This window comes from Ambystoma mexicanum, chromosome 12 (genome assembly GCF_040938575.1).
Source record: "Ambystoma mexicanum isolate Mex_15411 chromosome 12, UKY_AmexF1_1, whole genome shotgun sequence".
Classification (NCBI taxonomy): Eukaryota; Metazoa; Chordata; class Amphibia; order Caudata; family Ambystomatidae; genus Ambystoma; species Ambystoma mexicanum.
The window spans coordinates 186914354-186932039 of NC_090936.1; the positions used below are offsets into that span (position 1 = coordinate 186914354).

Genomic DNA, 17686 nt, shown 5'->3' on the forward strand with positions numbered 1-17686 from the left:
GCAATGGTGCCGGTGCTTCAGTGAAAAATCCGCCGGTAGGGGCCAGAACTACCAGCAGGTCAGGCCTGCCAGTAGTTCACAACCCCTACCGGCAGACTCGAAGTGAGTCAATCCGGAAAAGGTGCCGGTAACGTTGTTACAATGTACCTTTATTTCCAGACCTGCTCACTTATAATGAGGCCCAATGTCTCCAGAGCTCTAGTCCTCTCCAGGCTGGATACTGCAACAGCCTCTTCCTCGACTTAACTAATTCCTCCCTTCACCCCCCTCAACTAATCCAAAATAGGACTGCAAAACTTATCCTTGGCCTCAAGTCCAGGGACTGCATCTCTCCAGCCCTATAATCTTGCCACTGGCTCGGGTTGCTGTGAGGATCAAGTTCAAAACCTCTGCATCATCCACAAGCCTTTCTGGGGCCTGGGACTCCACTACATCCAACTCTCTGTCCCCCTAAGTACCTTCTTGCTAGAACCCTAGCAAGATGCTTCTCCAAGCAGAAAGTGGGGGGTAGATCTGTGCACCCGTCTCCCTCGGCAATGGCCTCCCTGCCTTTCTCAGACTTGAGCCGGATCTCCTTAAATTCCGGAAGCTTCTCAAGACCCTCCTTTTCCCTTCCTCCTTCCCTCTCCCCCTCCCCTGCTAATGTTCATCCTCTGCCTCTTGACTGGCTGCCTAGTTCCTTCAGACTCTTACAGGGCACCAGGCCCTCCGTGACGAGTCTACCCCTGCACTTGGTATCCTCTGATCCTCCCCACCCCCCAACCGGCACTTGCCCTTCTGGGCTCCCTCCCCCTGCACTAGCCTGGCTGAGCCTGCTCCCACTGAGCCCCTCCAGCCCTGCTCCTCGTACTTAGCATGTGACCTTCTGCCCCGGCACTCTCTTGTCTCTGGGCTCTGTCCACCTGTCCTCCTCTGGCACTCGCTAAACCCTCAGGCATCCCCCCCATCCCCATTCTCCCCTGCCCTTCGGTTTACTGCACTTGCACGATCCGAATGTCACAAGGCCTTGTAGGACCGTTTTTTGTTTGCCATCCTTGGACCCCGCTCTTGTCTTGTTGCGCCTTGAAACACATCGTGTATAGGCGTATTATAAAACCAAATAGATAAATAGAACATTTGGTAATTGAATAAGGAGGAAATGGTAGAGTTACTTACAAGTGAATAGTGGATGAAAGATATCTAAATAAAGCATTTATTGTTTATAAACTTGCACACCTGAATGCCATCCTCGTCATTTGTGTAGATATAATCATTGTCATGCCATTTGCATTAATAGCACATCATTTGAAAAGAAACATATCAAATGTTAATATTCCCCATATGTCATCGATCTGTCTGGAAAGACATCAGCCTTTTAACTTGCTCGTAACAGATAAGCTTATATTGTTAAATGTTATTCTTTTATTAACTATCTGTCTAGTTGTGGACCCAGTAATATCCCCACTGAGAAATCAACTTCTCAACCGATTTCGAAAACTCTGAAGCTACCCATCACTATTTCATCATATTACTGTCTACTAGTGGCTACCTACCAGCACGAACATTCATTAAATTATTGTGCACACTTTTTGCGGCTGATTAATTGTAACTTTCCGCACAATTCTTTCAATTCCCTGATACGCTAAGTCCCTGCACATCATTTCTGAAATTCACAAAAGATATTTTTTTTCTTGCACATTTCCACGCTCATGGCACACCGGGGTGAGAAGGCAAATCAGGGTCGATCTGCGAAAAACACAACCCTCTTAGAAGGGTGCATCTGCTTGGTGCAAAGGACACAGGGTGCAATACCGAACCCTTTGCACTTTTCTTTGATCCCATGTGGTATGCATACACTGACCTCTCAGTAGCATTTGTGCATCGGTGCTCCCTTGATAGTTGGGAGGAAGCAAATAAATTGTCTCCCCAGCTCCAAAGGTCTATACTGATCCCATTCATTAGCAGACCCAAAATCTCCAGCGCTGATGTCCCATCATAGGCCTCCGTAACAGAAAATGACCGGTCCGTCTGCCAGTGGATAACACAGCAGCTGGGCATATGTTCCTGGGGCATACACATATATAAGGGGTGGAGGCTCTGCCAATGTTCTCTGGAGCCAGTCTTAGATATTACATTAATCGCAATAAGATGTACTTTGAGAAGATCCCATTCTTGCGATGCTCAGCATGTTGCTGTGCTCTGTGAATTTATTTGGGACTGTGTCAGAGGAAAAGGTGTCATTGTCATTGTGCTCATCGTCTTGGCCATGTAGTGTTTCCCATTAGATGATGGATATGCAGGTTTGACACGTCCAGCCCGGAGACAGATCCAATTGAAGGCCTCCCCTTTATCCACCTGGAATGCAGATATACTTGTGTCACAATGGCACTGCGAGTCACATTGAGATGCTTCCTTTTCTTTCATATACTTGGAATTCGTATTTGATGCCATTTTCTTCTTGTAGTCCTAAAGGAACTCCGGGGAACCTGTAAAAAATGCACACAAAATAAGTTAAATTCAATAGACTTCATCTAAATGTTAACAAATACAGTAGTAACTTTATTTAAAACTAGCGGTACCCACCCGGAGTTGCCCCGGTCTGTAGGTGACATGCACGCGGGGGTTCGCTATAGCCTTGTCTATGTTATATTGTATCCTAACTTCCTATTTCTGAAAAATTGCAAAATCGGCAGTCTCCTGAAATCGCCCATACTAATAGCAGAGAGTCGGAGCCCGTCCTGTGCAGGGCAAATGGCGGGAGTTGGTCAGATTTCACTATCGCCAGTACACTCCAGACTGGTATGCCGACCTCGGGCCAAAACCTCAGCCCACCAACTGTTGTGGGACTGGAGCCAACAATCGCAAATTCGTCCGAAATCGCCCATACTTCTAGCACAGGGCCGGAACTCACTCTGTGCAGGGTGAACGGATCGGGTTGGTCAGATTTCACAATCGCCAGTACACACCAGTGGAGGGCAAATGGGGGGAGTTGGTCAGATTTCACTATCGCCAGTACACTCCAGACTGGTATGCCGACCTCGGGCCAAAACCTCAGCCCACCAACTGTTGTGGGACTGGAGCCAACCCCAAACACAGAAGCTTTCACAAATATATATGTATAGATTCCAGGTGGGCATCACATAGGGACAAAGGATGCCATTTAGACCCTTGATTTCAAACTGTGATAAGTATCCCAAATTAGATAGGTTTTGGTGGTCCCTATGTACGGCACTTGCCAACTGAGGAGCGTGTTATGATCTTAGGAGGTTGGGGAACAATTTGGAAGGATTCAAATGAGCTTTACCATGAGAGTAACATTTGTTGCATGTATGAATAATGTCACGGGCTGCATTGACTCAGATGTGTGGCACAGCTGGAACACTTCCACTGGTGTCCGATCCCCACTATCGGTTACATCTAATCACATGGTTATGATTACGTTACTGTTTTTGAACCGGTAGTGCCATATACATGTTTGGCTTTGAAGAATGAAACGTGGCAAGTAAGACTTTCTGTGTATTGTGTATCCTGGGTTATGTATATTAATGTTTGATGATTATTTTAGTATTTTCATCTTTTATGGCATATCAGCCAAAAATAAGATTTACGGACAAATTCATTACTGTATGGCCTTCCATTGGTGTGAAAATTGGAAAATAAATCTCTTAGTAGCATATTTTACTATGGGTAGGACGGGAGATCCCTCTCTATCCATGTTAAATCCCCAGGCAGACAGAAATATCATGAAACAGTAATTGGGTTGTATGTATGCATTAGATCTGGCAGAATGTAGCGCAAAGGATTTTGCCCCCAATATTGATAATCTGTTAAGTGATTTCATAAAGGCTTTAGAATGTTAGGTATTATATTTTGTACAGAGGCTTTATGGATATGATATTCCAAATAAACTTGGTTTAATGCTGTTAGCAGGTTGTATGATGTTTAGGTATTAGGCAGCCTAAAGCTATCTCTTTGAGGCCACAGCATCTATAAATGCACATTTAATCAAATGTAACATCTCCCAGAAGGTACTTTTGAAATGTGCTTGCCATTAATTGCAGGCTGCTTGCTCTAGTGTGGTGCACTCAAAGTATAGATGCCAAATTAATTCCACATATCAGAATGCCTCTGACCAGTGGGAGCATGACATCAAGTACTGACTGGGGGTTGGGCAGAGTAAACATGTATATTATGGAATCAAATATCACAGCTATAAATTAAAAAGATGATGCCAGCCTCTTTGGGGTTTGTAAACTTAAACATAGATTGGCTAATACTCCGATTCCTCTACTGTACTTCAAAGCAACATGTATACATATATGTCATTTGTCAGATGAAACCGCCATCTGACCAATACCTTTCGCTACTATTCTGGCCCCAATTTATTTTTGTGGCATGCCCAGTGGAGTAACTTTGCTGAAAATGTTGGGGTGGGGGCATGACATCTGAAGAAAAAGTGCCCCAGCCAAATGAATGTGGACAAAATGGTGTGCCATGAAAGTTGGGGGGGGGGGGCAAACGCCCCTGCCCCCCTAGAATTACGCCCATGGGCATGCCGGACACTGCCTTCTGAGATACATTTAGTATCCCACAACTCAGCGTCTCTTTGCCATTCAATGGTCGTTAAAGCACCTACACGCGCATGCCTTGCCCACAACAAACAGGGACACACTCTGAGGAGGAGGAGAGGGTGATGGAGGTGTCCTTTGAAGCACATTGCAGTTCAGGTAGCTATCGCATCCCATGATGTTGGTGGACCTGAGTTTAAGCACTTGCCCGGCTTCACCGCTATCGATTGGGAACCATAGTGTGTTCCTGGTGAGCCGCTAAATCAACTGGGACAGCCCCTCCACAACCAAGGCACCAAGGCTTTAATCAGCTCCACCATTGTTAATGTGTCACCTTAGGCAGTAGACAGCTCTGAGCACACAATTCTTTATTTCTATGTATTATTGTTATTTATTTATATCATGGTTTATGTATACCCTGAGTACTGAACAACTTCAGTGCCTTAACATTTTTAATTTTAGGTTAAGAAAATGTACATTTTGATTTGTGACCTATATTTCAAGATTTATTTTTGTCTAAATGTTGTCATGGCCCACTTATTCCAATGACGGCTTTCAGTATACAGTACATTTAACATCTGGACACCTGAGCGGCATACAATGTGGCAAACTGTTTTTTGTATTGTAAATGTTTTATTCCTGTGAACTGTATAGAAAATATGGGGTGGGGGTAGAGAGGGTTGGGGTAGGGTGGGTAGAGAGTGGGGGTAGAGTGGATTGGTGGGGTAAAGAGAGTGGTGTATGGTGGGAAGGTGGTGCTAGAGAGAAGAATGGAGTTAGGGTGGTTTGGTGGGTGTAGAGAGGGTGGAGGTAGGGTGGGTGTTTTGGGGTAGCGAGGGTAGGGTGGGTGTTTGGGGTAGAGAGGGTGGGGGTAGGGTGGGTGGGTGTTGTAGAGAGCGTGGGGGTAAGTGGGGTTAGAGAGAGTGAAGTTAGGGCCTTAACATTTTTAATTTTAGGTTAAGAAAATGTACATTTTGATTTGTGACCTATATTTCAAGATATTTTTTTTGTCTAAATGTTGTCATGGCCCACTTATTCCAATGACGGCTTTCAGTATACAGTACATTTACCATCTGAACACCTGAGCGGCATACAATGTGGCAAACTGTTTTTTGTATTCTAAATGTTTTATTCCTGTGAGCTGTATAGAAAATATACAAAGAGCTGAGTTTAACATGGTGTTGGTAGTTAAGGTGAACTGGCTGAAGCCCACTTTAAGTTGCTGTGAATGATACATTATAAGTCACTGGGCTTCTGTTCTAAAGTCTATTCTAAGAGATGCAATCAAAAGCCATGTTTTGTAGGTTATGGCAACATGAATTTTAGCCACAGTTTCAGAGATTCAAATGTACATGTTTAGACTCTCCATCCGCACCAAGAAAAGGGCCCACATCCAGGATTGCATCTCTAGTGCATCCAACAACATGGCTCAACTCTTTAAAATGTGCAGGGAACTAGCCAACCCCTCTGCAGTCTCCTCCTCACCTCTTCCCTCCCAGGCCCTCTGCAATGCACTTCACTGCGAAAACTCAGGACATCCTGAGCTCCCTTGCATCCCTGCCGTGGCCCAGTTCCTCCCCCGCACCTAAAACAAACCTTAAACAATTTTAACATTATATTATAATCTTCATTGAATTTGAGGTGTGCACCCGTAATCAACCTTTTCGCTCCCTTGCATCCCCCTACCCCTCCCCTAGACCCAACCCCTTGCCTCCTATGGCCTCCAATCATCCCTCTGCATTTCTCTCCTATCACACCTGATGAGGTTACCAGAGTTATCTGCTCCATGAAGGTCTCCTCCAAACAGATCTCCCCCCGCTCCTCCAGAACCATTAAGGACAATACTGGCTGCCTTGCCCCTGCACTCCATTATTTTGCTACTGGATCTTTCCCCTCCTCCCGCAAGCACTCCCTTGTATGCCCCCTCCTGAAAGACCTTCTGCAGACCCGCCTTGCCCAGCCAACTACCGCCCCATATCTATCACCCCCTTCCTTGGGAAACTCTGGCAGAAGCTGGTCTTCCCCCATCTGGCCTAGCACACTGAACTTGTTAGCTGCCTCCACAACCATCAATCTGGATTCTGAGCATCCAGAGGCATGCAAACTGCGCTTCTGAACACCTGTGAGGAACTGCTCGCATCTCCCGATTCCAACTCTCCAGCTGTTTTCATTCTACTTGATCTCTCTTCTGCATTTGATACGGTCAACCACTCCATCCTCATAAAGCGACTCCACAATACCCTAGGTATCTCAGAACAGGCACTGGACTGGCTGACCTCCTTCCTCATTGACCATCCGTCCCATGTTATTCTGGGCTCCTTCTTCACCTCTATCTCGACCTGCAGCGTCCCCCAGGGCTCCAACCTTTCTCTGTGGCTCTTTAAAAACGACCTTGCTCCGCTTGCCCACCTCATTTCCACCTTCTCCCCAAACATCCAGTATATTTACAGATGACACACAACTCTTCTTCAAACTTCTCTCTGATTCTTTTCTTACTCCCTCCATCATTCCTGACTGCCTATCTGCCATCCAGTCATGGTGTACTTCCAATTATCTCTGCCTCAATGCCAGCAAGTCTGAGATCATTCCTTTTGGGACTCCCGCTCCCTCTTTCTGTCCCTCACTCTGGCCATCCTTTATGGGCTCTCCCCCTTCTCCCTCATCTGAAGCCAGAATCCTTGGAATCATCTTTGACTCCTCTCGTTTCTTCATTCTTCACATTCAGGAACTTGCCAAGAAGTCCCACTTTCAATTCACCTCTTCGAAGGAATTCTTCCTTTCCTCACTTTCTACCAGAAGCTCAATGTCTCTAGAGCTCTGGTTCTCTCTAGGCTAAACGGCATTACAATTGACCTTTTGCACAATTGACCTAATTATAGTGGTCCTAACTGACCTTCTGCACAATTGACCTTCATATTATTATATATGTATTGGTTTGGTTTTGGATTAAAAATAATATAAGGGGATTGGGTGGGGGATTGCGGGGTGTTTTGGATTAGGTGGGGAGTTGCAGGGGGATTCCCCCGCATATATGTCCTAATTGACCTTCTAAATTAGGTCAATTCTCCTGAGGTCAATTCTCCCGAGGTCAATTGTGAAAAGGTCAAGTAGTATACAACTGCATAGACTACTGCATTAGCTTTTTCCTTAATCTACTCTCATCTTCTCTACAACCACTCTAGCTAATCCAGAATAGGGCTACAAGACTTATCCTTGGCCTCAAACCCAGGGACTGTATCTCTCCAGCCCTAAAAACTCTCCACTGGCTCCTGGTTGCTGCAAGGATCAAATTCTAATCCCTCTGCATCATCAACAAGGCTGTCTGGGGCCGGGGAAACCTCGATCTACCACTTGCTTTCACTAAATACTCTCCCTCCAGATATTTATGTTCCTCTGGCACTAGCTAATCTGTGGCTGGTTGCCGATCCCTCTCCTCTGCAGGCTCCCTCCTGTGGAATATGCTCCCCCTTCCTGTTATCTTGAGCCGGATCTCCTCAAATTCCAGAAGCTCCTCAAGACTTTCCTTTTCACATCCTCCTTCCCTCCCTCCCTCCCTCCTCTGTTAAATCCCACAGTTGCTGAGATTGGTGACCAGGGCCTTTATGTGTCCTCCCGGATCCTGGCTTCCCACACCCAATCACCTACACTCTCCACTCCCCAGCACTTTGCCTTGGCACCCCACTGGCCTATGTCACCACAGGCCTGCACTTATTAGTTATTGGCGGATGACCCCTCCAACTAGGCACTTACAGCTGCTCACTTCCCAGCTCTTGATACACATAGCACTTACCCCCCACTCCCTCATCCCTTCTCTCTTCTCTCTTCACTTGCACATTCTGAATGCTCAAAAGGCCTAGTAGGACTGCCCCTATCTTTCATTGTTGTTTTTGTTCATAATTTCCATGTCCCCTCCCTGTTGCCCTGTGGGCACTTTGAAACACAATTTACTTGATGTAACAGCGCCTTACAAATGCACAATAAATAAATAAAATAAATAAAGAGGGCATAATACACACTGTAATTCTCAGCCGGATGCAAACACATTTATGTGAGCTTGAGGGGTGCCATTTTTATTTGTATTTTAGAATTGGACTCTTACTACTTCGAGCTTGCCAAGTCTTTTGGAAAGGAATCTGATACATACAGCGAATCCACCCCTCTCGGTGTACCGCATGGCTCATGTATGAACACGGTATTTGCCAAGACCTAACGTGACAGCAGGGAGCCTTAAATGGGTGCCAGCAGGTTCTACAATAAGAAGCGGTGCAGATGAAAAGCTCTCCTTTGACAATTGGCCAGCTTTGGGATGTGACGTACCAGCCATGGATACCTGCCATGGAATGGACGACACCTCTGAATGTGAAGGATAATGTGATGAATACCAAGAATTTTCAAGGGTACCAGCTAAGAACAAGGTCCACTTCACTGCCTGTTATAAGTTTCTGCACTCCACTGTGTTGTACAATGAGTGCCTTTTCTGCATATCTTTTATATTGTTATATATTACACTTTCCATGTCTGTACAGACATTGGGAGTGAGTGATACTGTTTGAGGGCACAATACTGTCTATTGTGTTTTTCCCATTGCAACCCTTCCCATTACAAGTGTCCACAAGACCTCTACCAGAGATCCCCACTAAAACAAACACTATTATCTGGCACAATACTTTTCAGCAGCAGCGCAAGCTAACACAGATACCTCTGGATCCAGAATGTTGATCAACCTGGTCCGAGTATGCAGTGAACAGGATTCCAGGATGGCAGCTCACCTACACGAGGGCTCAGGCCACTGATCTGTGTATCAGGACACCCAACAAACAAAACCAGCTAGGGAGTTTGCAGTTTACCTGCAAGCTCCTCAATCAAAGTGCTTTTTTCAAAATGAGCCACCAGATGATGTCAATTACATAGTTAAAAGAAAAGAGGGTGAACCTGCTTAAGAATAATAAGGGATAGAAGGCATGGAGAGATGTGGGAGTAAGTAGTTGAAAGAGAGGAGCATGAGAGAGCATGACAAGAGCCACAGAGAGGAGAGAAGCAGAAAGGAGGAGGGAAGTGTATGAGAGAAGACGAGGAGTAGAGGAGTTTATAGAGGAGTAGTGGGGTTGAGAGGAGGTAGCAAATAGAACATCAGAGAAAGGAAGAGTGAAAGGTTTGAGAGAGCTGCATAAGAGTGGAGAATAAGTGCTGAAGCAAACATGGAGTGTAGGAAAAGAAGAGGTGATAAAGTCGTTGATGAAAACTAACAAGAAGGGTGGAAAGACTTAGGGAGAAGTAGAGGAGGAGAAAGAGAAAAAGTAAGAGCAGCCAAAATGGGATTGAGAACGGCCCGGTTAGAACAGGGCCAATCATCAAGGTGGTAAAGAACAGATAAAGCTGGATGGAAGAGGGGAATAGAGAGTTAACCAGTAAAATAGAGAAAGGTGAAGTGATAAGAAAGAAGGGGCAGGAGAAGAGAGTGGTGTCCTGGAGACGCCTGCATAAGGAGACTTGAGGCTTCGTGGAGGTGATCAGCCAATAAGATCTCCAGAACCCCAACTGGGGGTTAGGCCCAGCAACCCCTAGGCCCAATGCGATCCCAAAGAATCTCTAAGAGTCAGATGAGTTGCCCTAGTCAAAAGGATTCAACAGCCACCCGTTGTGGTTCCAAGGATCTCGGGGATGAGAAGCAGACAAGTCACATTCTGTCAATAATAATATCTTAGCCAAGAAAGAGGTGAGGGACACTTAAACCCCTAGGGCTGTGAGTGACTCAATTTTCACCACCAGAAATGTAGTGCATAAGGGAAAGATGGAAGAGTCAATGACCATGCTCATAAAAGAAAGTTTGATTTGTTTTCTCTGTTGAATCCTCACCCACATACCTAAGAATAAACTAATCCCTCCATTTTCTTTTGTTGTTATCAAGAACAACAGAACTTAGATTCAAGTCATCTGTGGGTTCCTCAGCCTGTGGCAAGGCCCTTGACATTAAGAAGCTCTACATTTCCTTAACAAGAAAAACCTTTACTGACCCTAAAAGACCTGAATATTGTCTTGGGGGAGGTATTTCCACTGGTTGGCACCATGGAGTGGGAGAAAGGTCAGGAGCCAGAGGGCCCTGCCCATGAGATCAGTGATGGTGTAACGGTGCATGGCAAACCTCCTGATTTCCCTCACTCAATGTATCCACTTGACATCATTGCCCATGACATATTCCACCGCAGCACTGCAACACTGTGTAATGGACACTGGTGCCCAAAAACCCATTCAACCCATTGCCCTAGTTTCTCGCAAGGTATCATGCATCCCGCAGTCCCACCCTTTGGTTCCAAGGAAAAAGAGCAAAGACAATGCATTGCCAGATTGCAGGATGAGCAGGTCATTGTTAGCATATGCAAACATTCACCAGCAGTGATGGTCCACATTTTCCTTAAACACTGGGTCTGTTTGATCAGTATCAAAAATGATTTTAAAAAAAAGGTCAACTTTGTTGGATCAGGCAACAAGACATCCCTGCGATTTTTCTGTTTGTCCAGCCAAGATTCTTGGGGGAAGTTCTTGCAGATCATATTGTGACATGAGTAGCTGTCAGGAAAGACTTTCACCCCCCTCAGGCACAACAACTCTTCCCAACGCACCACAAAATGTCCCAATGGGACCCACCACGCATGAATGCGTACTATTGTATTTATTTATTATTTAATACATTCATGCATTTTTCTTGGATCAATATCTGTGAATGGATATACAAGCGGTTCAGTACATCTCGGTCTATGATCGTTATGCGGGGAGGACATATGTGTGGGAAATCAAACGATGGTTATGTCAATTAACTTTGCTAAACATTGACAAACATCCTGGGATTGAGCGGGAATCTTCCTGCACAGAACTCAGAAGCTGTAGCTCACTAGATGTTTTGGTTTAAATTCCCATTAACCTTCTCCTATTGACAAAGATGGAGCTAAGCACTGTGTGGACACAGATGTACAATATGGCCATCACAAAAATAGGTGGTCGCTACACTAGACGTTACTGAAAATCAGGAGATACTGAGGACCGGCCACCCTCACAGCACCTAAAGAAATTTGAGCAAAATCTGCAACCTGCAGCTCTCCAGAGGTTGTAGGCTACTTCTCTGTTGATCCTTCCACAGGCTAGGGCTGATGGAAGGTATAGTCAAAAGCATGGTTGTATAAACCGCTTCCAGAACTAAACAAAGAATTTGGTGCTGCTATACAGTAAAAGGATTGGCTCACAGCTTCAGTTCTGCCTGCAATATAACAATTATAAAATTATAATCACAGTTTGTATTGCATCATTTGTTTGTATAGGTTGGAATAAACCAGTATAATAAAAAATAAATCAATATGAACTGTTCTGTCACATTTCCAGAATTCGCGCATCACTTAATGAGAATGAGTTTGACTTGCTTGCAAATGGATGCCTCTGCATCGCCTGGTTAGCTGTGATCTACCCAAACACTGAACAAGTGATTTCGGCCAGTCAGAGCATTTTCATTGTGAGGTGAAGCGCTAACCCGTAGATATCCCGGCGGTGTGTGAGTAGGTCTGGACCAGCAAGTTCCAACATGCTTCAGATGGCCTGCCTAGAGAACTTACTGAATGTGAATTGTCTGGCTTACTTGTATTGAAAAGTGGCCAACAGAGGTACCTTCTCCCACCACCTTTCAGAGACCTGAAATATCACTTGCACCCGGGGAAGGACGCTCAGCCATTCAGGTGGCTAGAACAGTGCGTGCAAGGCACATTCTCCGCCCCACGGTTTCCAGCACCCCCAGGCCCTTCCTCGGGTGGAGACATCCTTTTTTTTTTGTAATGTGGGGAGGCAACACGGGGTTTCTGGACATTACTGGCTACATGACATTTGGACACCCCACCCCTTTCCCCGGACTTCAGCACCTGCACACATGACACGATTGCCTGAAATCGGCAAAACATCAATGTGATCGTAGAAGGACCGGTCCCGAAACGAGAAACAAAACTCAAGGTCCAGGCCCTAGGATGCACGATTTCCAGGATATTTGCACCATAATGCACCACAACAAATTGCAGCACACCAGGGTGTGGCGACAGGTGGGGAGAGAGCACAGAAAGCCCCAGTATGCAGAAGCACACCAACTCTCGCCTCCCGCCAACGTCTGATGTGGGGTATGTCAGCCAGCCACATGAGCCCATTCTCAGTGCAGTTTACTTCAGGGTGCAAAGCGTATCAAGCGATAAGCGCATCGGAACAGCGGCCTACAGGATCAGTGTTATCATGTCTTATCAGTTCAGAGAACGATACTTCTGCTAGTAGTCTATGTAACAAATGCAAGGTATTGGTGTCGAAATGGAGGCAGATGCAAGATGTGGAAGACCAGGCTATTACAAAAGGGCTCTTTCTGCTAAAAATAAAATACACGTGCACTGTTACAGAAATGCTGTCTGAAACAGAGCCAGCCATTAACCACTCTGTGCCTCAGCGTCATCGAATCATTCTTGGAGACAGCTTGTGCAACGCCTGGGTATACTGGTGACTATGCATGGTGATTTAAAAGTCTTTCATCAAAAAGTAAAACTAATTTTACAGGACTATAAACAGCCATCCCCTTTGGCCCTGACCACAGCTTTGCATAATTCTGAAAGGGCGCCAGACAGCCTTGACTAGATCAATGTCCCAGAAGTTAAGTGTGAGAGCTTAATTTCGGCTCTGCGCCTGACGGGTGGAAGCAACGTTTTCTCGCCTAGCTGCAAATCGCACTGACATTCCGAGCAGTGATCGAAGTGAGCAGGAACGATCGACACTGGTGTTCCACTACTTTTATTTTTTTTTCTGTTCACCATTCCTCTACTTTTTACACCAATATTCACCATTCTATACAGTGGGTTTGTCCATTCATGTCCCTGTGCAAGTGGAAAGTTGTAATAGGAGGTACTAGTCACTTAGACTATTGCAATGCCCTGGCTGCAGCACTTGTCACATGTTGCATTGTGCTTCCGCCTACCCTCTCCCCTGCTGCCGAGACCACAGTTCCACTACTTTTGTCAGTACACTTCTACCACCGATGAAGATTACAGATGATTTGACTGACACTGTCGGGAGGATAAGCGACTCACTTTTTGAAAATGATCTGCTCTCTTCGTGTCCTCTTACAAGACCGGATGCACCATGCAACGATATCTAACAACCCTTACACAGTCGCAACACTGCAATGGATCCTTTCAAATGCTGGTAAACGGTAGCGGTGCCCCAGCTCCGGGGCACTAACCTTTCATCATGGGTGTGTGCCAGCAGGCCTCAGTGCTGACATGGGAAGGAGGCAACGCTTTGCACTGCCCGGGGTGACACGCTCTCATAGGCTGACAAAGGATCACTCTCCTGGCTATTTGCTTTGTCCTTGCGAGCCACCGATGACAGGAAAGATCACACCCGAACCAGACGCTAGATACATGTTCATGGGTCTAGGTTCCAAAGCCAGGTCAGGCCGGGTGAAAGGTTATACAAGAGCCTGGAATCATTTACAAAGGGCCATTTACACAGCATCCACCAATCAGGTTTGGCGCCAGGGTGGCAATGAACACATCATTCCCCATAGGGAAGGCTAGCACAGTTGTGTGTCAAGGGAGGGTTAGCAGAGGGATGCTAAATTCCCAGTTTGCAGACTGGAAGAATCCATTGTGTGGCCCTTCACGGTGTGCTCTGCATGTGGGAACATGAGCATGCATGAAGTGGGTGTGGTCCTTTAGATGTCATAAATCCCAATGGCAATCAAGCAAACATTGTAATACTTTATTCCAAATAATATTACATGAAGGTGCATAATACAAAAATAAGAACAAATTAATTAATAAAAAAATCATGTTATTCTGGATATTGGTTCATTATTGAATAATCTAAACTGGTATCAGATGAGGTAGTTGCTCAACTTTATTATCTTCATTAATAAAGTACACTTGACAAAAAGCATCCCATAGCACAGCATGTATGAGATAATTGTGGTAGGATGGACTAGCGGGTTGAGCGCTCACTGCAGCGATTTGTATGTGATCTGGAGGTTCTAATCCTGGTTAAGTAAGCATTAACTTGGGTTGGGTGATGGCTGAAGCGCTATATAATAACACATCATTATCATTAAGCATTAGTAAAAACAGCATTGAAAGTCTACACTGAAAGACACCATTTGACTGCAACAGAGGAATTATGTCACAATGCCTCTCCTTTCTATATAGTTGAGAAAACTATTAGTCAGTCAAATATGTTTATTTTGGAAATGATTTCGATCATAAAACAATACAGAATATAAACACACCATTTCCATAAACCATTACATAATCATAGCCTTATATCATTGCGCCAATGTTGCTGAGAATATACTAGGTCAATAAATCAATAAAATTATTCCTTAACTTAAACGCCTCAGAAACTGCAAAAAAAGCCCGGGTTTCGCATTTCGAATTGGCCGTAAGTATATGAAGTGGAAATATGCAGGACAAAGTAGTACAAAATGCAGCAAATAGTCCTTAGGATTATTACATAATGGACAATTCATATCTATCTTCTGGTTAATTATGCAACTTTGCAGTGATCGCTCTTATAATTAAGCATCTGTCAGAGGGTTTATTATTCCCTGTCAGATAGGCCTGTAGAGTATGTGGACTTGCAATTGGTGTATGGCGGCAATTAAAGCAAGCATTGGCAAAGCCAATAGTTTTGGCGTGCACTGCTGTTCTTTGCATCTGCTTTCATAGGCACCACGTTTCAAGGCAGGTGACTTTAAAGTTTCAAAGGAGGATGCAATAAGTGGTGTGTGTGTGCAAGAGAATGAGAAGGAAGGGGAATAGAGTAAGGGAGGAACTGATTGAGAGAGGGTGCCATTGATGATGAGCAAAAGGAAATATGAGCGAGAGATTTTGAGAGTGAGAGGGTAAGAAATAAAGCGAGAGTGTGAGAGGGAGTATGAGAGGGCGTAGAGAGTGTGGGTGGGTGTGTGGGTTGAAGAGGGAGCTGGGAGGGTAGGGGTAGAGAGAGTGGGGATAGGGTGGGTGTTTGGTAGAAACAGTGAGAGTAGAGTTAGTGGGGCAGAGCGAGAGTAGGTAAGGGTGGGTGGGGGGTAAAGAGAGCAGAGTTAGGCTGGGTGGGTGTGATACACAGAGTGGAGGTAGGCTGGGCAGGTGGGGGCATAGAGAATGAAGATAGATAGGGTCAGTGGGGATAGAGAGAGTGGAGGCAGAGTGGGTGGGCATAGAGAGAGTGTGGTTCAGGGTGGGTGGGGGACCAGAGAGTGATGGTAGGTTGGTGGGTGGGGCTAGAGTGGGTGAGGAAAGGGTGAGTGGGGGTAGAGAGGGTCAGGTATGGTAGAGAGGGTCGGGGGTAGAGTGGGTGGGAGAAGGATGGGTTGGTGGGGGTAGAGAGGGTGGGGCAGGGTGGGTGGGGGTAGAGTGAGTTGGGGTAGGTTGGTTTGGTGGGGGTAGCAATGGTGGTAGTAGGGTCGGTGGGTTGGGGTGGAGGGTGGGGGTAGGGTGGTTTGGGGTAGAGAAGGTGGGGATAGGTTGGGTGCGGTAGAGAGAGTGCAGGTAGGGTGGGCGGGTGGCGGTAGAGAGAGTGGAGGTAGGGTGGGTGGGGGTAGAGAGAGTGGATGTAGGGTGGGTGGGTGGGTGGGTGGGTGGGTGTGGCTAGGGAACAGGGGAGGACTTGAACCATAAGAGGTCCTGGAAATAATTTTCAAAGTGGCCCCATATTGCACATTTTCAGCAAGCCCTACTCTTTTCCCATGGAATAAATGTAGAAATAAAATAGGTTACCACACAAAAGAGGCCCAGGGTGCAGAGGCCTACCGGGAAATCTCTGGAGTTCACTATAGGCCAGTTCACCCCTGGTAGAGAGAGTGGAGGTAGGGTGGGTGGGTGGTGTAGAGAGAGTGGAGGTAGGGTGGGTGGGTGGGGTAGAGAGAGCGGAGGTAGGGTGGGTGGGGTAGAGAGAGCGGAGGTAGGGTGGGTGGGTGGGGTAGAGAGAGCGGAGGTAGGGTGGGTGGGTGGGGTAGAGAGAGCGGAGGTAGGGTGGGTGGGTGGGGTAGAGAGAGCGGAGGTAGGGTGGGTGGGGTAGAGAGAGCGGAGGTAGGGTGGGTGAGTGGGTGGGGCAGAGAGAGCGGAGGTAGAGTGGGTTTGGTTATAGAGCATGGGGGATAGGTTGTGTGGGTGCAGAGAGAGTGGGGGGTAGGGTGGGTGGGGGTAGAGAGTGTTGGGGTAGGGTGGGTAGAGAGTGGGGGTAGGGTGGATGGGTGGGGTAAAGAGAGTGGTGGTATGGTGGGAAGGTGGTGCTAGAGAGAATGGAGTTAGGGTGGGTTGGTGGGTGTAGAGAGGGTGGAGGTAGGGTGGGTGTTTTGGGGTAGCGAGGGTAGGGTGGTTGTTTGGGGTAGAGAGGGTGGGGGTAGGGTGTTTGGGGTAGAGAGGGTGGGGGTAGGGTGTGTGGGGTAGAGTGGGTGGGGGTAGAGAGAGTGGAGACAGGGTGGGCGGGCATAGAGAGAGTGGCGGTAAGTGGGGTTAGAGAGAGAGTGGAGTTAGGGTGGGTGGGGTTAGAGAGAGTTGAGGTAGCATCTTCACACACCCATGTTGCCCCTCCAACTAACCAATGCATATTTTGACACTTTTGAAATTGGTAGTGGCAACCATGATGTAAGTTAGTTTATGTCCCATTTAGTGAAAGCATTTTCAAAGAAACAACAGACTCTCTTTCTGATTATATGTCACTTTTCACAATCACTCAAAAGAACATAGATAGATGTTGATACCCATCCGCCGACGCGTCATTCACCATTTCCCACATTAAATAAACTAAATTGGTAAACGGCCAGCATCGCTCTCATGGACTTCAATTATGATAAAGTTAGGTACCAGGAGAGGGCATCCGTGCTTAGTAGGTGCCATGCACCGCCATTGCCAGGATAATCTCGTGAAATCCTGAAAAAACCCAGATAACAGTGGACATCGCTCATTCAAGTTTGGAAAAGTGTTTATTTGGTGGGGCGATTCCTATTTGTTTCTTTATTTTCACCAAAAGGAGTTCAATCTTGGAAGCAGATAGCATATTCATCCTAATAACTTTAATTCCACCCGCAATTGCTAGGGCCAAGTCCTCCCAGAACATCAGTGTGCAATAGT

At 46.2% G+C, this 17686-nt stretch overlaps 1 protein-coding gene across 1 annotated transcript in view; it reads right to left on the reverse strand.

Annotated features, from left to right (window-relative positions):
- Positions 1 to 1169: 1169 nt before the first annotated feature.
- LOC138513428 (dihydrofolate reductase-like) overlaps positions 1170 to 17686 on the reverse strand; it is a 427393-nt gene continuing 410876 nt past the window's right edge. Inside the window, exon 7 of the mRNA XM_069628273.1 lies at positions 1170 to 2465. Within this exon, the coding sequence (XP_069484374.1) occupies positions 2375 to 2465 (91 nt within the window). The 3' untranslated portion in view covers positions 1170 to 2374. The remainder of the gene's footprint in view (positions 2466 to 17686) is intronic.